This window comes from Diorhabda sublineata, chromosome 7 (genome assembly GCF_026230105.1).
Source record: "Diorhabda sublineata isolate icDioSubl1.1 chromosome 7, icDioSubl1.1, whole genome shotgun sequence".
Taxonomy (NCBI): Eukaryota; Metazoa; Arthropoda; class Insecta; order Coleoptera; family Chrysomelidae; genus Diorhabda; species Diorhabda sublineata.
In genome coordinates, this window is record NC_079480.1 from 25,561,901 (window position 1) to 25,588,001 (window position 26,101).

At 32.8% G+C, this 26,101-nt stretch overlaps 1 protein-coding gene across 2 annotated transcripts in view; it reads right to left on the reverse strand.

Moving 5' to 3' along the window:
- Positions 1 to 245: 245 nt before the first annotated feature.
- LOC130446385 (gamma-sarcoglycan) overlaps positions 246 to 26,101 on the reverse strand; it is a 187,364-nt gene continuing 161,508 nt past the window's right edge. For both annotated transcript variants that reach the window (XM_056782612.1, XM_056782613.1), the window contains 4 exons: positions 22,596 to 22,824; positions 8,610 to 8,799; positions 4,197 to 4,389; positions 246 to 2,558 (listed from right to left, as the gene is read on the reverse strand). In XM_056782612.1, the coding sequence (XP_056638590.1) occupies positions 2,252 to 2,558; positions 4,197 to 4,389; positions 8,610 to 8,799; positions 22,596 to 22,824 (919 nt within the window). In that variant the 3' untranslated portion in view covers positions 246 to 2,251. The remainder of the gene's footprint in view (positions 2,559 to 4,196; positions 4,390 to 8,609; positions 8,800 to 22,595; positions 22,825 to 26,101) is intronic.

Below are 26,101 nucleotides of genomic sequence, written 5' to 3' on the forward strand. Positions count from 1 at the left end.
TTGAGAATATAAAAAGAATAATGTAAGATAATAAGATCAGAATGAATTTTTTCTTGAAATATTTTCTTCCGGTCCTTGTGTACAGTATTTTTCCCAAGCCCTTCTTTTATAAGAGAAACAAAGATGTTTTTGTAGATCCGTCAGTCTACTGTTGCCCATGATAAGCTTGTTTACTAGAGTTCTCTTTCGCTTTCAGGAAGATAATTTGTATTCTCATATGAAACAAGAAGAGATTTGTCTCAAATCTCGCACAAAGTCTCGCAAACAGAAACCTCGAAGTATCATAATTAAAATTGGCAAATATTAATAATCCTAATTATCGTGATTATTATTGGAAGTCTTCTGTTAAGCAATTGGGGTTGCAAGGAATCTTATCCTTAAGCTAGATGTGTCTACACGTAGAATTCTAGACATCCAGTAGTTGCATTGAAATGTAAAAATAGCCTTAATTTCTTTCGTCCAAATACACAAAAATTGGCAGAATTAAAAAATAGTTGAAGAAGTCCATGAAATATTGATAAATTTAGAATTATTATCAAATAAACTATTAAGGTAAAATATGCTACATTTCCAATCAATAAATGTGTTGATTGACAAATTAGAAAGTTGAGCTATTGAATGAGACCTTAACACTGACATGAAATAAGTGAATGAACAGCTTATTATAAATTTTCAGACAGCCCGAGAAAAATTCGTAAGCACTACAAAAATACAAATTGGATTTATACCGTAGTCTTAATTTTTAACCCTCGAGATAAATTGGAAACTGTTTACGTTATCTCATAGTGAAAAAATAAAGAAAAATTTGAAATTTATCACTCAAACTTTGAAGGTGAAGAATCACAAACAACAGAGCTACTGAAAAGTTCAGAAACTTATCATGACAAAGTCTTCTCAAATTCAAATTCTGAGATAGATTTCGATGCTCTATAGTCCAAGGAATTGTGGACAAATCACAATTCTCAGTTAGCCGGTCTGATGGACGATCTGTGGTCGCTAAGGGAAGGAGCGTTAGTTTTTAAGGGTAAAACACTATTTATCTAAATTTCCGGCAAAAATACAAGTCCTCTGGAGAAGAGATTAAAAGCAAAGCTGTAGGTGGATAGAAGAATCTACAAATTTTGTAACTTTACTTTTTTCACATACCCTGGAAATATTAGTTTTTGTTTTTTTATTTCTATCTTTTACAATAAATATGTTTTTCCAATATATATTGTAATTCATTTCATATTAAATATTTATTTTTTCATTTTATTTTGATATAATATCAAAAACGCACCATAATTTTCAATCGAAATTCCCTCCGTCAAACTATTAGCTTTTTTAAAAACTAATTGAGACTTTTGTTCGTTGACATATCTACTTTCTGATGGCGTGAAAAAATAATAACATGGCCATGGTAAACTTTCTTATTAAAAGCAAAAAAAACGGGAAAAAATAAATTAAAACCGGAAATCTTCTGCAATCATTATGTCTAATTTCTATTCATAAAAAAATTAGAAGAATTTTACGTTTTTTGTGTAATGAGACTGAAAAATTTCAGTAAATAACTAAAAATTGTACATAATGATTAAATATAAATATTTGGGATGCAAGCTTTCGTTGTCTTTTTTGGGAAAATTTATCATTTCATGATGGCAATATTTCTTCTGAGATTTCAACGAACAAAAATCTCACTGAGTTTTTAAAAAATATTTTGATGGGAGAATTTTCGTTTGAAAATTGAGGGGCTTTTTCGATATTGTGTCAAAATAACCTGAAAAATAAACATTTCAAACGAATAATTTGAATTATATTGTACATAAAAAAGTAAATTTTCAGAAAATTTCACGAGGAAATATAAAATAAATATAAATTGTTGATTTTTTTATCACCTACAACTTTGCTATTCTACTTTTTTCCATAAGACTTGTACTTTCACCGAAAATCAAGATAAACCTCCCTACATTCTCGACCACAGATCGACGTAAACTATTTTCACTATATTCTTCTCCATTTCCAATGGATTTCATCCAACTATTATTTTTTTTTTTTTCAAAAATCATCGACCCTCTATTTTCACTTGTTACGAGACTAAAGATTTGAGACGAGACTTTCCACTTTGTTGCGAGACAAGACGAAATGTTTCGTCTCGTCTCATAGGCAACACTACGGCCATTTATTAATTTCAATTACTTTTTGGTTGTTTGAATATTTTCAAATATTTTAACAAAATAAACACGAAAAACAATCAATCTAATAATAATCGACTTCATCGACACAATCTATCGTCATTTTCGGAAGCACACACCAGATGGGGTGATGCGAGGAACAATTTGCCACTTTCACATACACACAACTGATAAATATCGTAGGAACCACTCGAAGCTGCTCTGGACGTTACTTTCGCTGTGGGTATTAGAGGCATTAGTAGTGATCTGGTTTCTAATTTTATAGCTCCGACTTCAGAATGGAGGGAAATATCATTGAAAGATAACGTTCGGATTTTTCCTCCTCGGGACTCGATGTTGATTTCTTTTGCGGCTTTTATATCCAACGATCGAGTGGGAGATTCCAGTCTGAAACAATAGAAAAATAAATTTTGGCAACTAGAAATGTCTACTTATCATGATATTGGTTCTAATTTATAGATAGATAGAATATAGAATCTCCAAAATTTTATTTCTGTTAAAAAATATGAACAGTTTAAACAAAAGAGTGAAAAATTGAAAAATCCCATAATTTCCGTTCCAAAATACTGAGTGCCTAAAATCTAAGTCTTAATCCGATAAGGAAATTTCGCAGTTTGTTACTTATGAATAACTACAAAAACCTTCATATTTAGCATAGCTCTGCAGAGCCAATTGGCTTTTTCACTAAAGAGATATAACCGTAGAAAAGTTGCCTCTTAGAGAGGTAGTAGATCGAAGGATGACATGTTGTGGGTGGTAACACCAGCAGTAACCTTCGTGCAGTGTACCCTACATGAGCTCATCGCTAATTTTCGAATCAAGGTCCACGAACTCCTTCGGGTGGTTAACATTTTTCAAGGAGAAATCGTTATAATACGTAACCTCATGAACATGATGTCATAGCTCAACGAATATCCAAACGAATAAAACGATTAAAATTTGATTTTTATAACTAAAATATCTTGATACATAATCTCCATACGATTCTCCTAAATAAGTGAAATAATACATGAAATAAGAAAATGAATTAAGTATTAAAGCTTTGTACATAATGTATGCTCTAAATATGGAAAAAATGTGAAATATTTCTATTGAAGTATATATGAGTAGTTATAAGGACAATTCCTTGCTTCTAAGCTTCGCTCTTTACGAAATTTATCTGAAAATCTACGTGTTTAACCTGAAGATGTCAGAACTTCTAATTTGAGTTGAAAAATATAGCTGCACATGCGTTGAGAGATTGTCACTAGAATTTCAGCCATCGACAAACGTATAAGTTAGTGCCGTTTGGACTTTTAGGGTTTACTGAAGCGGTTTAAGACAATCAGACAACAAAGAGCAAACCTTAATAATGATTATTGCTTGATAAGGGAGAAATTGCAAAAAGAGACTGCATTTGAAAAAACAGATACATGGATAACGCACCTTCTCATATTTTGGTGAAACTAAAATCCACAAAGTGCCCTTCTTATTGGTTGAACAACGTACCGTATCTACCAGATCTCAATCCCAGCAACTTTTTTCTGTTCGCTAACCCTAAAGTTTTACTTTCAGGAGAGAACAAAAACGTAATCGCACACAAAACAAAGGGTTCAAAAGATTAGAACATCGCTGGATTAAGTGTATAGAAATATTTATTAGGTCGTAAACTTCTCAAAATTCTTCGTATATTCAAATACTTCAATTGGCAAAAACACTTATCTCAAGCAAGGAATATTAAACTAACCATTTCATCGTATTAACCAGATGTTACTGAATAACTCAATGCAAATTATTTCTATTCAATTGTAGACCAATAATAACGATATCAAGTTTTTTGAGAATTATTTTAAACGTATAAAAGTATTTTACATGAATTTCTAATATTTATGTTAAGCCATTTTAAATATTAGTTTGTTAGAATTCACACAACGATAATGGAAAGGTTTCGTTACTTAAGTCAGCGTATTTTAATGAAAGATAAACGTTTGTTAGAGATGTGGTTGAACAGCGATTTTCATTAAACAATAAATTTTATTAACTAACCTGAGTTCATGTCCAGCTTCCGCTCTAACAAGCGTCGTCTGTATCGAACCACTGAAACTTGTACCTCCTTTCCCAATAACTCGAAGTGTTTCGGATCCTACTATAACCTCCCGTCGATCGGCTGAAAACAAAAGCGACCCTCTATCGTCTGTTATTTTGAAGTTGTTTGTTAGGCACTCTAATTTTTCATTACCTGAAACAAATATAAGAGAGAAATGAAACAATTCCATTGTTCTGATTGAAATAAACATATATGAGTACATTCTGATAGAAAAGGAATTTTTTTTATAATATATATATATATATATATATATATATATATATATATATATATAGCTTTTAGTTTTTATAACTGAAACGACCAGACAAGAAAATGAGGTATTAGGGTGAAAAAGTATGATGAGAGCTTCTCTACCACTAAACATCGTGGTGAGATTTGTTTCAATGGACGTAAGCAGAATGGGAACTTGTTTGATATTTGAATCACATATAAAAGCCTCAAGGAAAGTGTATATTTAAAAAAATCATAATTTGTAATGAAGAGATAAAAAAAGAAGGACAGAAAAAAGCGTCTAACATTGAATGTGCATTCATTGTTAACAAATATACATATTTTTCAATTACTTGAAAACAGACGTGCAAACAAAAAATATGATCCCTCTTATTATCATTTTATTAAATTTTCCACTTTTTAGTTTTATATGCTATAAAATTTCGTTTTTGGTTTTTTAGAATTACATGTATTTTCCACTTAGTATTGTGAATAATAAAATTTAAGGTGTTAAATTCTGAAGTAATATTGATGCGGGTAGCGTGAAAAATCTCCAATAGAGGGCATACAGCTGTAAAATTTCTATTCATAGAACGAAAAAATTTACAGTGGAAACTTAAAAAATATTCCCAAAGAAACAATTTAATTTACAGCGTGAACGTGATTTGAACCTACGACCGACGAATTCGGAGGTTGACGCCTTAGCCTGCTCGGCTAACAAAAGAAATTAAAGTTGTGGGATATACTAACAGGAATAAAGAAGAGTCACAAACAAGCTCACAAACACCCATACAAATGAAGCTAATATAAGTGTGTTAATATTTCAATACCAGACAAACTGAATTCACATCAATTCGACTCATTTTTATGGAAAAAAATTAATATTTTTCCTTTCCAATCCTTGTACCGCTCCAGACACGCGAGGCGCCTCCTAAAAAAACTCGGCACGAGTCTTAGCGACTTGAGTCGACAGGAGTGTACACTCTAGACTTATTCAGTCATTCTCAGTCTACTACAAAAAGGACGTGGTTTAAGTGACCTCGTTAGCTACTTTATGTACCATACAACAAATAAATTAAAAAATAATTGTAGCTATATTTGATTCTTTACTCATACGATCACACGTTCAATTCACTTTATATTTATCCTTGTGATAAAGATTTTTTGGCTTCCATCCATTGGTTCCATTTGGTGTAATTCTCCAAAAGTGATTAACAAATTTTTAATTAACTCCCACAACAGAGCTAACTATGCAGCTGTCAATAAAAAAGTGAGCAAACATGAAAGTCTCTCATCTTCTCACGCCTTTTGTGTCACTTTCACAAAAACAAGAAGAGAAATATCAGCGAGGCAAGGCAATACAAACGCGCACCGTCTAGAAAGGAAAATTCTTGACAAGTACTTGAATAAATTTTTGGAGACGTGTCTACGAAATGATTTGATTAAGTTATTTCTTGAATTAACATAATCATTGATAAATATGATGCTACTTAAGATTATTCTTAAATTTAAGTAATGCCTTTCGTACATTTTCTTCGAATAAACTTATAGTATATAAAAATTGCCGATGCACGTCGTGTAGAAACACATCAACAATTTACAGAGAATTCTGTTGAGATCAGCAAAATCCTTTGTGAATTTGATAGATCAGACATATGAAAAATTGACGGATTAGATCCAGACTATATAAAAAAAAAGAACTTCTTAATAGAAAATAAAATTCGATTTTCAACAACCACAAGTGTTTGATGAGAATAAATCATCCACGATGACAGCTGTATCAGTTGAAGGCAGTGGCGGCTGGTGGTTAAATGAAGTGGATGTTCCGTATCAAAATTTGAAAGGACCGAGTATAACATAAGACAAGATATATACAAGCCCTGTCTCAGTAAAGCTGGTCATAAAATACTATGAATTCATTTTGAAGCGAATCAAAATTTTATTTGTGATTTTTCATGTTTCTTCCAATATACAGTGCTTTTCAGATAAAAGTATCCACCTTTAATAACTTTTGTAATACTGGTATTTAGAAAAAATCCAAAAACATGTTAATTTATGTTGGAAGGGGCAAGAATTATGGCTTATTTAAACTTACTGGAAAAGCCACCCCCTCACCCCTAGCAGCATCCCCTTTATTTTTTTAAATTACTTTTCATAATTTTTATGTGAAATTTGGATACTCCTCTTTGAGCTGATTTCAAAAATGTATAATACTTGTAGGTCAAAGTGGTTAGTTTATGAGATAAACAATTTTTCTTTTAAGAGCACAAATTTTACTTATTATTTACTTTCACCTTATTTGCCTGTACTAAAATGGGTTGTACAACAGTTCAAACTCTTTAATCTTTTTAACTGTGCTATTTATTCTACTTAAAAAATCCAAACAACAAAAAACTCTACTTTTTATTAAAGTTTCATATTGTCAACTAGAATTTGTAGTCACTATTGATAGTGTAATTTGATACATTATTTATTTTGTTTCTCTGAAATGGTTTACTCTTTGCAAGAAAGAATTGAAATTGTAGGTTTATACTACCAAAATAATAATTGTGCAAGAGCTGCTGCTAGAATATTTAACGAATTACATGACGGAAGACATGCAACTCATAAGTATGTAATTCAACTTATGGAGAAATTTACCACAACAGGGTCTGTTTGCAATAAAGTGCATAAGCGAGAGGGACTCGTAAATAACGAAGCAATCCAAGTGGCAATTTTAGGGCAAGTCAGCTTAGAGGCTCAACAACCCCAATCGTTGTCAACAATAAGTAGAGCGATCGGTGTTTCATCTTCTACAGTTTTCCGAGTTCTACATAAATTCAAGTACCACCCATACAAAGTTAAGTTGGTGCACGAGTTGAATGAAGATGATTTTGATCATCGTCTAGAGCTTTGCGAATCAATGACGCAAATTATCAATAACAATCCACAATTGTTAAACAATATTTGCTTTTCTGATGAATGCTCATGGTCATTAAATGGCTTAGTAAGTAGGCATAATTGTAGATATTGGGCTGAAAGTGATCCACATATTATGCGTGAATTCCATACACAACATCCCCAAAAGTTAAACGTTTGGTATGGTATGTTAGGTGACCATATTGTCGGACCTTTCTTCATCAACGGAAATTTAAATGGTGAATCATATCTTGAGTTACTCAGGGAAGGGGTTGACCCACGTATTACAACAATAATAGAAAATGATGATAACCTTTCCGAAGATTTACTGGTATTTCAACAAGAGGGAGCTCCCCCACACTATGCTATGCCTGTCCGACAATTTTTAAACGAAACATTCCCCGCTCGTTGGATAGGTAGAAGGGAGCAGATGATGGAGTGGCCACCTAGGTCACCGGATTTAACACCCCTAGACTTCTTTTTATGGGGGTATTTAAAAACAAAAGTTTATGCTACCCAACCAGAATCTCTGGATGATTTACGAGAGAGGATAGAAAATGAATGTCCACAATTAAATCCAGCCGTATTAAGCAATGTCAGAGAGGCATTTCAAAATAGATTATACCATTGTATGGAAGTGAATGGTACTCATTTTGAACACTTATTGTAACTTCATAATAAATAGCACAGTTAAAAAGATTAAAGAGTTTGAACTGTTGTACAACCCATTTTAGTACAGGCAAATAAGGTGAAAGTAAATAATAAGTAAAATTTGTGCTCTTAAAAGAAAAATTGTTTATCTCATAAACTAACCACTTTAACCTACAAGTATTATACATTTTTGAAATCAGCTCAAAGAGGAGTATCCAAATTTTACATAAAAATTATGAAAAGTAATTTAAAAAAATAAAGGGGATGCTGCTAGGGGTGAGGGGGTGGCTTTTCCAGTAAGTTTGAATAAGCCATAATGCTTGCCCCTTCCAACATAAATTGACGTGTTTTTGGATTTTTTCTAAATACCAGTATTACAAAAGTTATTTATCTGAAAAGCACTGTATATTAATGAGGCTATTTTGACATTGAAATGGTCTTCATAAGTGTTTATTAAAATAGATGTAGGAAATAATGTTATGAGAATGGTCTGTTTTACTTACTCACTAGATTCAGCATCATTAACAAGGGAACTTAATCCGTGATAAACATCACGTCTCAATACAAGCAAACAAGAGAAACAAATAACTTACCTAATACAATGGAACTATCTACATAACCATTTGTATTTCTAGCTCTAAGCGTTAAATTTTTAGTCGATTCTATCACTATTGGTTGATAACTTCTTGATTTTATACTACTCGCTATTAAACTATCCAGTACGAAGGTTTTTCCTTCCAGCTTCAATCCACCTGATACAATTTTAAGCTGACCCATACCCTCCTGTAACAAAAGAGATATCTTAGAAATAGATAACACTCAGTATTTTAGTTTTCTCAAAAGAAGGGAAAGGATTTTCTTCTGAGAATCCTACTTTTGTGTATATATTGGAGCTAAAAGCAATTAATCTTAATAATTCATATTTGCCATAATTAGGCATATTTATATTAAATATAGAGTGAATAATAAATTTGATAGCTCAAAGTACTTATTAAAAGCATTTATTATTACAATGAAAATAGGTGTTTCGAAATTAAAAACGAGTTTAAGACTGAATTTTTATATTATTGCTCTTGAGAACATCGGTGATCTTGGTGACTTTCTGAAGAAGCTCAGACTCATCATCTTATGGGTGATGATATAATCAGTGAGGAGGTTTTAAAGGCTGTTCCTTCAGGCGTATTAATAATAAGCAAAATCTATATCTGCAAAGAAAAAACGATCCCTATCCCATATAAGGAAATTATCGGATAGTGTCTCTTTCAAAAATTACGTGAAACTAGACAAAAAAATTTATCATAAGACAATAAAAGCTGTCAAAGATATTTATTATAATAGCAGACTCGCTAATTGTGTCGAAAGAAACATGGTCCATTGAGAATAATCTAAGAAATAAGCCTTCATCGAGAATAATATCTACTTCACCTGATAACCTCAATAATTATTTTGTGAATGTAGCCAAAGATTCTTCAAATTTTATAACTCCTTCTCATGATCCGCTTTCATATCACCCCGATGCTAATGCTTATTTACACAATTTTTTCTTTATGCCCGTAGTTTTAGCAGAGCTTCGTAATACAATTATTGACATCAGAAATAAATAATCATCTGTAACTGATGGACTTACAGCAAAAATGTTTTCAAGTCTGCCTGATTACACATTAAATCACCTTACCACTTTAATTAATGTTTCATTTCAAAACGGCGCTTTTTTTAATTGCTTTAAGACGGCAAACATCAAATTATCACCCAATCGCACTCCTTTCACGTTATGTAAAATCAAAGATTGGTCAAAAAGAGGCTTTTATCATTTCTGTTTCAATACAAAATACTTACTACCCATCAATTTGGAGTTTTTAAGTAACAAATGCACAAATAATGTTATATTCTTAATAATATGTACTCTAGCCATCACTCCACTGCAAAATTTTTTGTGATTTTTCTAAATCTATCGATTGTGTTAATTATTATATTTTAATTAACAAATTAAAGTACTACGGATTCAGGGGAATACCTCTAGCACGGTTTAAGTCATACCTCACCAACAGAATTCAGCTTCTGAGGGTTGATACAACGATGTCATCTTGCAAACCAATTGAATGAGGAGTGCCCCAAGGCTCAGTACTAGGCCCTATTTTATTTCATCTGCTTATAAACGACATCGCATATCTAGACATCAGAAGAAAAATATTTTTATATGCAGAAGACACTAGGATCATCCTTATATCATGGTGCAATTCTAGTCTTATCTGTCTCAACGTTTCTAAAACTAAAGTTTCATCATATAAAAATAGATTGCTGCCTTTTTCATTAAATAACACCATAATTGACGTCGTTCAATCTGTAAAATTCTTAGAGCTTGTTGTGGAAAATTCCTTGAAATTGAATGAATGAAACATATTGCCGCCTTATCTAAAAAATTAAGTTCTTCCTGTTTTGCGCTAAGATCAGTTTCCAAAGAACTGAACTTATTCACCTCCTAAACAGTTTATTAAGTCCTTATTGCGTCGCAACTCTGATATGCCCTTCCCTTCTGGGGTAAGTGAGGTGCGACTCAATTTAAGCGCCTCTTCAAACTAAAAAAGAGAGTTTGGCTCACTGTAGGGACTTCTTTAAAAGATTTAAAATTCTGACTCTTCCTTCCTTATTCATCTTCGAATCCGTTTGCCTAATTCGTAAGCGCGACTATCCCCTCCACGTTCAGATTTAGTTAAGGGTTCAATATTTTAAAATGCGAAAAAATGCACAATCACTTGCCAATTGAAATCAAATCGATAACATATTTTCCCGCATTCCACAATAATCTTCACTTTTATTTAGTTATTTTTATGTTTTTTATTTCTCTTTCTCTCTCTGTGTTCAATTGATATTCCAAAAATAATTTCGCTAAATCTACACAGTCCAAAGCTACTATAACCTCACAGATAAGGGCAGGTGAATAAATTGGAGCAGATATAAAACTTTTTCTCATTTATACTCGACCGAAGATTATCCCTGAGGAAACGGAACTAAATGTTTGTATATCGTGAGTTAATGTAAAAATGAGTATATTATACAACTAGCTCAAAAAGATTGATATTTTTGCAGAGCTCTCAAACTTCTTTCGGTGTAATATCTATTTTTCTTTATAGCCAATCTTTGTTCATTGGTAGCGTCTCTTAATTTCAATACTACGATTCATCTAAACCAAAAGTGGAGCTTGGTGTTAACAAGAAAAGAGATATGACATTAGCGATTCCATCTATGTACCAGACCCAGAATTTATTGATTAATAGATTCTAGATAGTGAAACTAATATAACACATTTCCGATAAATCTATTCTTTATATTACGATCGACTTTATCAATGGGATGAATTAACAGTAATTTTTTTCAACTTAATTGTTACAAATAAAAATCGTATGCAAATGTTATTCAAAACAGTTGAATTTGGAACCGAACAATGAGGTCGGTCGTTAATTAAAACTCCTCTCGAAGGCTTTTTGGTCAGATAATGATCCGCTGGAGTAACGAACACATTTTATTTCTCTCTACACTTTGTATTGTGCCATCTTAAAAGAATTCCAATTATGAAAAAAATTGAATACTCTTTACTGGCGCTACATTTCTTTATTCTTATACCCCGGGATATAATTAGCACATGAAACAAAATTCATTCAACTTACTGAGATAAAAAAAAACTCGTTAATGTGAAACATTCTACTGCATCCCACTCTATGGAAAAGGGAAAATTTATTTTCGAGCCGGACACACGACAAAGATAACTTGTTGCTTTTTACATTTTTTAGTAATGAAAGTAAACTAATAGTGAAATGAAATTACTGTTATTAGAATATATTTTCTTGATTCTTACAATTTTTTTAATAAATAGGAACTTGTACTCGACTTTTGAGATCTTAAAATAATCATTGAATAGATGAAAACAGAAACATGTTTGTTTTTAAGGCTAATTTGTCTACACTATCTTTCCCAAGCCCTTTTTTTTATAAGAGGAACGACGAAATGCGCATAGGAAGTATCGGTGGACATACAAGACAGATCAGTGTGTGGGGCTGCCCTCACGGTTGCCAATCGTTCCAGATTTCCCAGGGCAGTTAAAACAATGTTTATATTAAGTAATAGGTATGTCAATTCAAAAGACGGGACATGTAGAGGAGACATCTAGTGTTGCACTGTAGTTATTCTACTACATTATTAACTATTTTTGACATTAGGCGTTTTTATCTATTCTTAATACTACGAGGATAGTCCCAGAAGTAACTGGCCCAAAAAATAAAACACAAAAATATATTTATTTTTCAATGTAATCTCCTTTTAGCTCGTTACACTTTTCCCGATATTCAATAAGCTCGATACCCTTTTTATAATAAGAATCGTCAAGCTCAAAATAAGCATTAACTGCCATTGTCCACAAAGCCATTTGTCAAAATCTGGTAACAGAAAATAATCCGAAGGGGCTAAATTTGGTGAATACTTTGCAAGTAGCAATCCACAATTTAATTCATTTATTTTGGCCATTGCAATGACAGATGTGTGAGCTGGTGCATAGTCTTGATGACACAACACTTTCTTCTCAGCCAAATGAGGCTTTTTTTGTTAGTTTCTTCAGTCAAACGTTTCAATAAGTTCGCTTAATACTCGCCGTTTCATATTCACGACGCTGTTTTTGTTCCATTATGAACAAACGCGGCACCCACCTTGCGCACAGGTTTCTCATGTCCAAATTCTCATCCAGTACCGCTTTGTGGATTTTCTTCAATATTCGTCACCTCATTTGGTCCAGAACTACGATGCTGATCTTCGCAGGTCGTACGACCTCGCTTAAACCCTGCTATCCAATATTCTAGGAGCATTCTCACCCAAAGTAGAATATATTTCATCTTTTATATTGTTTGGAATAAGACCTCTCAAGTCCTTCCAAGTTTACAAATTCACTGAAAACGTTCACTATAGATTGATGCCAAAAAAATGAATCATCGTATCATCGGCTGAACAGTCGGATGGCCGTCGGAGGGTTACCACTATGAAGAAGTTTCCAGAGAGTTTACAAGAAGTAGAAGTGTCTAGACTAGATGATTTGTAACGTCTACAGGGGTTATGCAAAAAGTAAATAAGTGACACTGAATTTGACGAACTGGTGGATGGCCGATTGGGGTGTTGCTGATATGAAGAGATTTTACAGAGGTAAAATTAAAAAAGTAATGACTGTAGCGTCTACGGGGGTTATGGAAAAAGTAAATAAGTGTGTATGTGTTCATGTGTAGAAGATATATCTCTTTTTGTCCCTCAATTCAATATTATTTTAATGAAAATGGATGTTATGATATACAGCTATAATTTTTAGGCCAGACAAGGTACTTTTGAGACTAACCACGTACAAGTCTTCAATTGAATGGATTGAGTAATTTCAGAGATCGAATCAACATAACTCATTGAATAGTATATCGCGACATTCTTTTATATTCAAATTAATGTTGATTTAGTTGTGTTGGAAATATTTAGGTTTTTTGGCGTTTTAATTTTAACATCGTCCAGATTTTTCTAGATAGATGTAACTCGCGTCATACTGAGTGTTTTTATATTCTATATTTATTTTGATATAGGAATACGAACCCTTACAGGGCATAACTGCTGGGATATAGGGTGTTGGAAATTTTAAATGAAAACCAAAAATTTGCCATAAATCAAGAACGCCTTTAAATTTGTTTTTCAAATTTGATGACCAAAATGCTCCTTAATACAGTAATATTACGACGTGAACAAACTTTAAAAAAATTTAACAAGTGGCGCGCTGTCACTTTTACCCCCCTATTTTTTAAGCCACTGGAACAATTTTTTTTTTAATTTTGTCTAAAGTTACCCAATTATTTTTAAAAAACTAACAACCTTTTATGGAGCTAAAATGAACGGTGTTGTAGAAATTTGCCTCTAAACAAAAGACTGCAAGCACGTAAGTAATTTACAAATTAATTAATTATTCATTTAATTTCGAATAATTAAAACAAACAAAAATTATTCTTCATCTCAATTTGAAACAAAAATGTATTATAACAAAATTATCAATGAAAATAAAAATAATAAAAACTAGAAAATAGAGAAGCTGAACCACTACTCAACTTGGGAGTTTGATTTAATGTAAACTTTCATTGCACTAATATTTGAATAATATTAACACTTTCGCAGACAAAGCGGCATATGACGCTCTTAATACAAGGACAAAGCAGCATACGCCGACCAAATATGAAATATGGAAAAGAAATAAGAATGTCTACGTTTCAAAGTGGAATGATAGGCGGGAAGTTTAAGCAATTACCACTAAATATCATCCTCAGTTAGTAACTGTTCAAAACAGGTATGGACAAGATAAAGTAAAGCCTGTGGAAATATCTCATTATAATATGAATATGTCAGGAATCGATCGTAATGATCAAATGATCAGTTATTATTCTTCACCGAGCAAAAGCATCAGATGGTACAAGAAAATAAAGTTCCACCTTTTGGACATTAGTCTTTCGAATTTGTATTATATACGTAGAAAGTTCGATAAGAAACAAAATTTTTTACAGTTTCGGGAAAATGTCACACTACATAGGCATATTCAATACTCATTTTGATGGCAGAAATTTAGTTCGTTATGGGCCCATTCGTGGGAGAAAAAAGAAGACGCAATGATGAGCCGCTTTTCCAAGATAGTATGGATGAGCATCTTCCCCATCAGCCCATGCATTTTCTAGATACAATTCCGGATGCTAAGGATCTTATGCAAAACCTTCCCCGAAAAGCTTCCTTTACCATACCAGAATACCATAAGTCGAAGAATTAGTTACTGCCCTTATATTTCCATTTACATTGCAATAAATAAGGTTTTTTTGTACAAATTATGTGACGGCATACGCCGTTTATGTCCCAATAAGCCACTTGGCCTAGGACAAGACGGTATTTGCCGCTGGTTATTTTATTATTTTATCCCTACTATTTTTGTATCATAAATGTATTTTTAAAATTATTCTAGCTTTTCTATTTTATCAAATATTGCCATTCATTTTTTGCAGCCATCATTTTTCGCCCGTGTCCGCGAACGTGTTAACAAAGACTCGTGTTCGTAGTCTATGTCACTCATATAACCAATTTTAGAATCAACTAACTTTACAATTCTTATTTTATTGTATGTCAGAACTAAGAGACCGAATGTGATCCAAAACAATACTACAAAAAACTATCATAATATATCTTGAAAATTAAAATATTCGAAATTTTGTAAAGAATTATACTCTTTATTATCTAACATTTAGTAGGTAAATAACTTCGTGTTTGCAAATTGTATGTTTCACACTGTATGAAGTGTAGTCCTATTACTGAATAATTAACAGTTTGATATTTATCTAGAGCATTTTTTTGACAGGGCACTCGAACAACCTAAATTATTCGTAGCCGCCAAACATACCGTAAACAGCAATTCGTCGTTAGGGAAATGAACGATTCAAATATGCGACACGTAAATCCTAGCGATTCCATTTTCGATAGAGAAAAAATTGCATAACTGCATACTGCGAACATAATTTAAAAAGTTCATAAATGAATGTTCAGTTGCTGGGTAGTTTCAAGAGACTTTCATTTTGCAGTAATTAAAAATTGTACATCAATTGATCGAGTTCTCATATTATTATCTAATTTAATAATATCTATCTAATATCTAATATAGGTTAGGTAATTATCTAATCCAATTACCTAACCTAACCTAACCTAACCTAACCTAACCTAACTTAACCTAACCTAACCTAATAATTATTTACGAAAATAGTTATGAATAAAGCGATATTGAACAATATTGATCTTTGTTTAAGTACAACGTTCTGTCTAATAGAATCTTCAATTAAAATGAAAATATTTATGTGGAATAAAATTGTTTGAAGTTTTGTTACTATCGAAGCAAACAACGATTTTCTAAAAAAAGTCAAAATAAGTCAGAAGTAATTACTTAAAATGTCTTTAGATGTGCGTATCCGATATTCCCTTTGAAATAAGTCAAATGATGCAGTGGATAGTTCAATACCTGGAAAATCAAGGAGTAGATACGCCTGGCGTACCTTCAATGAAAAGGTACTACTTGCTTATTTTGAGAATTTAAAAAAAATCAAAGGCGTTGACTTTGTGGACTACATATTCATTGTTAAAATCTGAACTTACCGTGGGCGAAAACGTCGATATTGAGATATACACTATGCTTTGAATTGGCTGATGAGACGGTCAGCAGGATACTATGCAGAAGAATTGGAGATTTATAAAAGAGGCTGAGGACGAAATATAATGAATCTGTCTGCTGGGTCTCAATGATGAAAGGATTTAGGGGAGCATGCAGGAAGGCAGAATTAACGTATTTGATGAAGGCATTTTCTTAAAAATCACAATTCCAGAAAGCGAAACACATGTTATTCGCGAATTTGTGGTCACTGCAGGAAATATTGCTGGGACAATCTTATTAACCTCCTCAAAAAGTATAAAAATATTAGACCTTCTGCTATGAAGCATACCATTGGAAAATTACCAGCAAATATTGCTCAGTACCTTGGTCTACCTAATGCTAGAGGATACAAAGGACATTGTTTCAGAGTTCGTCAGCAGACCCGGGAGCAGACGGAAGATGGGAGTCCAACAGTGTATCCTATGTGAGAGTTCATTAGAAAATAAGAGAAGAATTTCAGAAAACATTCTAGGCCAAGCCCCTGGTATACATGTAGATATCACAGCTTCAATGGAAATTATCATTAAACAAGAAGTTCACCCAGAAAATGGACTTTAAATAATTTTGTAATTTAATAATGTTATTTTCAATGTTTATGAATAACAAAATACTTCAAATAAAATAATGACTCAATTGTCAGGTTAAATAATGAAATAATTGTCAGTTTTTACAGTAATTAATGAATTATTCTTTGAAACGTTAGCTGTCATTATGACAATTTTTTCTTTATTGTCAATTGGAATTGAACAAGAGGGTTCGAGACCACCGCGTCTATTAAAATTATGAATTTTCATTCGAGAGAGAGTTAACTTGTGAAATGAAAAGTTATTGAGGAATAGAAAATTTTCCATATAAAGAAATAAGATTGAGAATTAATATCATTTCCAAGAAATTCATTTTATTGAAAGATTTGTTTGTGTATTAGTTAAATTATTCATTCGACGAAAAATTCGACTTTCGTGATGGAGCTCTGCTGATTTGGTAAATGGGCTCTTCCTATAGGCAACTACAGAAATGGAGGACATAGGTGAAAAGTTGTAAGTGGTGGGAAAGAGTTGACAGTCTTCTATCGAAGAAGGTTCCAAGGAAACTAAAAAATTCGATTCGAAAAACCTTTTTTAAGGAATAGGAAATCAAAGACTTTCCTTCATACAGATGAAGGAATATCCAATTCGAAAACCTGCTAAAAGGAAAAAGTCGTCCTCAGACACAAGGATTTCAGTTGCTGAGTGATTCTCTCAATTTCTAAATAACTTTTTTCCTCCTTTGCTGCTGTTGCATTGACGTTAACAAGTTAATTTTATAAGTAATCAAAACATGCAGATTACTCTGAATTTAATTCTCTAAGTTTCAGTTGGAGGCATAAAACCGTCCTGGCCAAAGTTTTTTCATTTTTGGAGTTTTCGTCTTGGTCAAGTTTTCTCATAATTTGTATTGACGTAAGTTGTATTTTGGATACATTTCTAGTCGTTTATTTAAATCAGGAGGTATCCCAAGGCGGGGATTTATAGGGAATAGGTCTATATTTTTCGATATTACAGTTTTCCTACCTCTTAGTTTTTGAAGGTATTTGAAGAAATTTGCAAGATAGTTTTTAGAATGAAAAAGTAATTATAGATTGAAAATACCATTTTGCAACATAATCTTCTGCATTTTCCAATACAAAAGAACAAATTTATCTTTATCCGTTGGAATTATAAACGCATTATCGTTTATCATTTAGTTTGACATTAAAACTTTCCTGCAAATCTGCAGAATATTCACTAATATTGACAATTTTTTGTGTTTTTATTGACTAATAATTTTTTTTGATCCCAAAATACTTTTGCTTTTACTTTGTTGATCGAAATAAATATTTTTGTTTCGCGAGCACGTTCCTTGGATACAGTCCCGTTTGTTCACTGTGACATACTTATGAATTCTTCTTCTTCCAGTGCCTGCTTCATTCTAAGGTTGGCAATCATCCTTTGGAATTCAGTCATGCGTATTAGATTTACGGCATCACGTACGTGGAACCAATCTCGAAGGTTTTTCAACCATGAAAATCTTTTTCTACCCAGGCTGCGTCTGCCTTTATCTTCATTTCCATGATCAGCTGTAACATGGATTACATTCTACGATTTAAAAAAAATTCCAGCTGTTGAACACTATTAACCAATAGCAGCATCCTCCTTTCAGATAACTTCACAAGCTGAGAACTTACAAATCATTCTAAGTAACACAGAACTTCCATTGTTATGACGTAATTTTGCTTTTATTTGTTTGTTTTTCATGACATAAATAATAATATAACATTCCAGAATTTTTTCTCTTCATATTTATGAGTACTAAAGTTGATCTATCTGTCAAATTTATGTATAATTTTGATAGATTACGGAAATTAACAGTTCAATGGCGGTAGCCCTTTAGATCGTCTCATCCAAAATACAAAAAATTGCTCCTTTCTAGGAGTGAACAAACCGTTCCAATTCGCCTCACAAATCAATGCATAGAGTAATTTTTTCCCTATTTCTCTCCTTTAAAGAGATTGGAGATTAGAGAAGTTGAAAAACATTGATCAATACTGAAGCAATAATTGATATTAAAAAAAAACGATTTTAAATATAATAGCGATCACTCCACTGATTAGAAACTCCATGAGTACCTTGATAGGGAACTGTTTTTTACATCAATTGCTTGAACAGAAGTAAAACATTGTGTCCACTAGTCCATGAATACATGATTTTCAAAAAGAATAATAAATAATATTCTCAACTATTCTTTCCCAGAAAATGGATTAGAGGATGTGTTTTCATTAATATACCGCTGCTATTACCCGAAAATACCCTTTTCTGTTATGATAATACAATATCCTGTAATATATATATAATAATATCATAAACTCATCATGAACTAATGTACTATCATATATTACCGACAAAGAAAATATTAAAATCGTCTTTTAAGAAATTTGAAGTCCCGTATCGGCGATATAACTTTCCCGTGCATGTGTTTTGTGTTATTTATCGTTGAAATCAAACTTTCTTCCATATTAGTTTCTTATACGCATATGGGTTTATTTCATTCTTCGATAAATATTTCAATCCTGTCAAAATAATACCTACAACCCAGCTAAAAACTTTTGTTATCTTTCCAAATTTCCCGTGGGGTATCTAGCCCGAATGTATTCCGTAAGTACCTACACAATCGAAGGGACTAATACAGGACTAGCTCCAGATTAAAACTAGAAATCTCACGAAAAAAAAATCTGAACAATTTATTTATTTCGAAACAAAATAAATCAGAGGTGACAAGTACATTGAAATTGATTGTTATAACAAATAACTTAATAAATTTTTGTTGGATCGATTTAGAAGCAACAACATAAAAGGCAAATATAAATGTATTGGGAATTGTCTTAACAATTATAGCTTAACTGTTGCATTTCGCCCATTATAGTTTGTTCAAAGATTGCATTATTGAACTTTCAAAAGCAACTATAAACAAAATGAAATCCATTCACATGTGGTGGAAGATTTCTCCTTTCCATAACCAATTTCACTATTTTTTTCTACTTCATATCATTTAAACAAACACATTTTGAGCTAGAGGAATTGTTTACCTCACTACAACGTATGCATGTATGCATTTGAGGTCTCGTATACCCTGCAGCCCAAAGGATGCTTCGATACTAGAGAACTCAGTTTTTACAGCTGATCCATCAATCCCTCACATTTTAAAAAGTCTAGAATGTGGGAAGGCTTTCATTGCCAGGAATTTTCGTCTTGTATTCCAAGCTCTCCCACGGGTAGTGCTCTGGAGCTCCTTAGTGATAGAGGTTTCGTTATCTGTGCGAAAAAATCTACACACCCCTTAAGTATAGCATCTTCAGGTGTTTGTTGAGGCGACATTGCCTCGATAGAACTTCTTTTAGTATCCGTAGTATTCTAGTTATAGTTTCCCAGAAGAGTCCTTGTTTGTCTTAGTCCCTCTAGATTGTCCCAGTAATTGGTTTTGCTCTTATCTACCTCCTATACCTCACTACAATGGAAACTACACAAATTAATGGGAGGAATTGGATTTACCAGAGCCCTTTCTGAGCAATTACCCGAAGAAAAAAAGACGAAGCTCAAGACCATATTGGTCTAGATGGAAGCAGTAGGAACAAATGAAAGCTACTCCCTACCCGGTGCTCCACAGCATCCATTGAGACGAATATCACTATCTCTACGTAGTCTCTACTATCATTGCTAGTACTAGCACCCAGATGGCAATTTTATCACGAAAGTATGAGGAAGCTCATCTACGACTGGTATAAAATGTGTAAGATTGACATGATACCAAGTAGACGGGATTCATTAAAAAACAATACCCAAATACCAGTTGCTGCACTTACAACAGTCAAAAGTCACAAAAAATAACTCAAACATTAGCCTGATGTAAGTGATGGGAGTTTTTTATTACATCAGGCCTCAGTATCTTTTCCTACAGCAAAGATTCATGGGCGACACCTTTCGGGGAAGATTCGAATTCCATTTTAAATGTCAGAATAGCAACTGACGGATTATTTTACATATCCAAGTCCAAGAAAACAGCTAGACTGAGTCGAGGAGAGAAATAAGAAGGTCAGCTTATATGTAATTGAGTTTAGCAGGATTTGTAGCAGGAATCCACTCCAGGTTGGCTCTTTCTAGAAAATTCAAAGAACCTCAAATTGAGAAGGTAACGCCACAGTAAATGGAAAATGACCAAAACGAATGCGAATAAGCAAAAGCGATGATCAGATCAGATGGGAGTTGTGACGTTATTAACGGAATGAATCTTTATTAGAAGTGATGAGTTTGGTTGACACTGTGGTGAAGCAAATAACTTTAAATTTGAAATTTGCCTAGATACTTAGTAGCAGACAATTATCACACTTGGATCAAGAGAGGAGATCAAGGTCACAAACAATTCGATAGGCAGAACTCATGATGATCGAGGAGGGTTGTACCCTTATAAGAGTATAATTATGCCAGACACTGTAATCCACAGTGTTCTATGGTATTATTAATAAATAGAATGGCTTGTATGGTGTTACATTTCAATAATTGATTCGTCATGGGTTAGACAGCGATGTTTAAAACATTCATATATACTGTTTAAGCTGATAAAAGCAGACATTATTAATCGATCTCTGTCAGAGGTCGAGAATTGATGAAATTTTTATCTATACTGATTCAAACAATTATATTATATATCTGTTAGAGTCTGGATATCCTGACTTTCATGTCAAACCGTGATTTTTCAATAATTTTATTCATATATTTGTTCAGTATTGTTAATATCTTTGAAATAGCTACGTATTATTTCGTTTGATATCGAAAGCCGTCACTGGAGTTGAACCAAACGTTCAGAAAAACGTTCAGGAATATATTTTACAATTGCCCAAATGTCAAATATTAGCTTTGGGGATTTAGCGGACCTCCGCTCCGTCTACAAACGTGTGGTAAACCACGTAATTAAGTTAACCGGGAGATTCGACCTCTGGCTATCACTTTGCCAACATGCTAACATCGATTATATTGTTCGATGGGGGAGGAAATGGACCTTTCCTTTCTCGGGGAATTTATTCTTTCGGATTTGACGGCATATATAGTATTTTGGCGCGGAAACGATGCGTCTTTTCGTGTGAATCAATTTCAAGAGTTAGGTTATGTCGGTTATATATTCGAATTTAGTTTTGATCAACATATCTTAAAAACGTTTCGAAATGAAGCATATCTTTTTAACGTATCAATTGATTAAGATGATGAAGTAACAATATTAGGAAGTGAGAAGTTGAAAACATCGTAAACAATTATTGAGGATATCAGAATTAACGACTGTACAACTAGATAGTTACATAAAAACAAAGAATGGTACAATTTCGGAGGTGTTTTTTAGAATAGCCTTCGACCAAACCTCAAAAACTTCTTCGAAAACAAAGAATGATTCTGAGTGTATATATCTATCGCCTATGGGGATTAATTGAATTAATCCATCGGTACTCACACCTGTTTCAAAACTTTGTGAATATTCGGTGAGCGGCATTGATTAAGAAAAATAATTCCTTCTAAATTCCTATTATGAATCGATGTACATGTACATAAATGTGAACAGTATAAGCATTATTTGCTTATACTTTGTCTTTTATAAGTAGAATAAGTCTAGCACTACATCTAAATTGATAGGATAATCTCTTTAGAAAACTCATATTACTTTCTAACTGGTTCTGGTATACTCGGAATCTATTTATTCATCGAATTGGCAATTTGTGATTTCTAAGAATTATTTGTGTTTTGAGAATAGAGTAGGAAACATTGAAACAAAAACTTACCGATGAAAATTCCATAACTTTAAGAACCCACAGCGTGAGGGCAAGATTCACAACAACCATGATAAGCAATACTAGGATGAGAAAATACAAACATTTTTTCCTCCAACCATATATTCCAATTCTAAAGTTATATTTAGAGTCTGAAATATCAGGATCTAGTCGACTTTGGTCCCCGTGAGACTCTTGAGTATCACCGACGGCTGGGCTCGGTCCCTCACTTTTCTTCATCCTGAAACACCAGTCAAACTGTCAGAATGTAATGATACAATCTAACTTCAACTTTTCTTTGCACTCGAAAACAAAGAGATATCGTTTTGGCACCATGTGCAATACTTTAATAAAGGTGTGAGCCTCTCAAGACTTGATAAATAGTTTTACATTTTTTGTTGTTGCTAGGAATCTCTTAAAAAATATTTCTTGGCTCTCGTTCTTTCAGATCTCTTCTCTAGATATGTTTCTCATTTTGGTCTTACCCGTGAATAACAAGATAATCAAAATTGTAATTGAGTTGAGATTTTTATTACTTAGTATGTATATCGTATTTTGAAACAAAGAATATTTTTAAAGAAAGTGAAAATTATATCGGGTGGCAAATGGAAAGTTGCCTAAAATAAAGAATGATTTATAATTTTGAAATGGGCGCAGAGAAAAAAATAATAAAAACATACATTGAGTCACTGATGTTGTCATTTTCATTATACTATTAAATTAAAATAGAAAATGACAAAACTTATCTAGCGAATAACTGTTGATGGTAAATATTTTCGAAGTGATACTCATCTGAACACAATAATCAAGTAGTTTTTAAGAGTTATGGAAAATTTGTTCAATTATAGATGAAGAAATATTATAAAACCGTTTTCTAATAGCTTTTCTCAAATCATCTTTTGTTTTGGGGTTTTCTGCCTAACAGTAATGTTTCAGGAAGCTCCATGAGAAGAAATCACACGGGTCTAAGTCGGTAAATACGGGAGTCATTCTATTCCTTCGTGTGCAAACTTGGGATATCTTAAATCGATGATGCGTTAACTATAAACTAACACGAGTAATCAAATATATATTTTTTCAGTCTTACCTTCTAAGAGTATTTTCAATGAATTTTTTAGTTACAAAATGCGAAAACCTCTAGAAAAACATTTTAGAAAATACGAGTATCTTCTTGGCCACAACTTTATGCGGTAAATTAAATAATCTAGCCAACTTCCTATTTGTCACCCTGTACAAGATGATATGATGTGAATTGTAGAAAAATACGGGGGAAGTATGACGAAAAACTAACTTTTTTTAATGAAACGATAAAGAAAAATAAATTGTGGAAAAGACAATGCATAAGAATATAAACGTGTCTTGGAAAAAGAAATAGCACAGAAATTTGGTATCTACGACAAGATAAAATGACACATATAATTTCTCCTATTCCAATGGAGAATTTGTACAGTTACTTCAGCGACTAGATTAATAATCTAGTTGGTTTAAGTCTCATAATACGATGGAATATATGTTCCATCTCGCCTATTATGGCGGAAGCAAGCTCTAAATTTTCTGTATTCATAATGTGGACATCTCAAATATTGGACAAGTCATGATCCGAATAAAAAAATTGTGTGGCGGATGATTGTTTTGGACGAAAGTTGCCAAAAGTACAAAAAGTATCCTTCGCAGCGTCTACATACATGGGTCTTAAATCCGACACAAACAAAAAAGGGATCGTTTCTCCCAACATTCAATTGGTTGTCTCGTGAAATATACTTTCAGTTTCGCTAGTAATAATACTACAACTGGAAAGTTTTATGCTAATGACTATGTTTCTATTAATCCAAAGAGGATAGAGAATATCTTAAACAGGTGAAAGAAAGCATTCCAGAGGAACATTTTCCATTTTATGCAAACAATTTTGACTGACCTTTAAATGTCGGTATGGCTGTTGATAATGTGAAACCCGATGAAGAGTAAGAGAGTTGAGATGCTACGATTAACCTGGAATGTGTATAATGTGATTGTATATCAGTAACTAGAAGTTTGTTTATCAAACTAAAATTGTTTATATTTCATCTATCTTTCTGTATCTACTGGAAATTTATTTTTTTCGACTTGTTTCCGACATGACCTATTCAATTGTACCTCTGGAACAAAGATAAAGATAATCGGTCTACCTCTATCTCTATCTATTTGAATAAAAATTGGTTATTCTCCTCCTTTGTCGTTTCCATCTCTCTAAACTTTGATTCAATCAGAATGAATGAAAAGGAAATGGAGAGTAGTATGCCGATATTCTTTCTTACTCTATAAACAGTTCAAGCATTCTTAACCAAGCTCAGATGGCTCACTCTCTCTATCTTCAATATTTTCATCTTTTTCACATATCAACATTTTGATACTTATGCCAGGCATAATGGTGGTGATAATGAAGCGGGGATAATAACTATTGGAGGACCATTTACGGCCACTCCACTCAAACTGGTCATCCAGACCCTCGGAAATTGAGATCATGTAGCGGTAGTGCACCATTTTGTTTTAACCATATTCTGGGATCCAACTTTCCCCCTTTATTTGGATCTGGCAATGCCGCAGTTAGGTTCCGAAACATAGCTATATAAGTATGTTCGAAGTATCGCTAGGCTGTTGAGTTCTAGTGGATGGAATGAGGACCAATAAATCCTTTATTGACGACGCCTATGCAAAAATTAATTTTACACTATTTATAATATTTTCATCACAAACTCCAATGTCTGTCGAGATCACTTTCTGAGAGCTGAACTTTGTATGGGTGCAGTTTTTCTTTCCACAAAACTTTACTACAAACGCTTTACCAACATTTTGTAACAAGGTCATTTCTAGTAGTAATTTCTGTTGTGGTTGTGTGAGGAGTTTCTTCTTAAGACAACAAAATAACTATCGTTTCGTTTATTTTTGGTCTTCTATATTTTGAAGGAAGCCTCACACAGGCGGTTTCATTAAATTCACAGAATTCTAATTGCTTCTAAACGCATCTCTACATTTTTGGCATGTTCAGAGGAATTGAATATCCTTGGTTCTATACTTAAAGCTACCTTGAAGCAGATCTTTGCACTTGTAAGACGCTTTCTGACTATTTGCTATTCAATTGATGTCAAAGAATGATCTATATTTAAATATTTATCAACACAGGATTTCGTAACTCAATTACTTCCTTCTTGTATTCGAAATGTCTCAGATGTCTTTAGATGAGTGTTTAATGACATCTTTTATAGTTTCTGTCTAGAAACGAGTATATTATACAATATATCACCGTCTGTTTTATAGAATAATAACGATTTTTCACTATCTAAGAATAGCGAGGAATATAATATGGAGAAAAAACCTCGTCTGAAAATGCAAAATGACTTGGTCGCTTCACAAATATGATATGACTGCGTTGTTCAAAGAAATAGACCGCATTTTGCTTTATTTATCCGTCTTTGTCTTGTAGCGAGTTATGTTATAAATTATCTTGTTGTCTTCGTCTGCCTCTGATACGGAAAATCCGT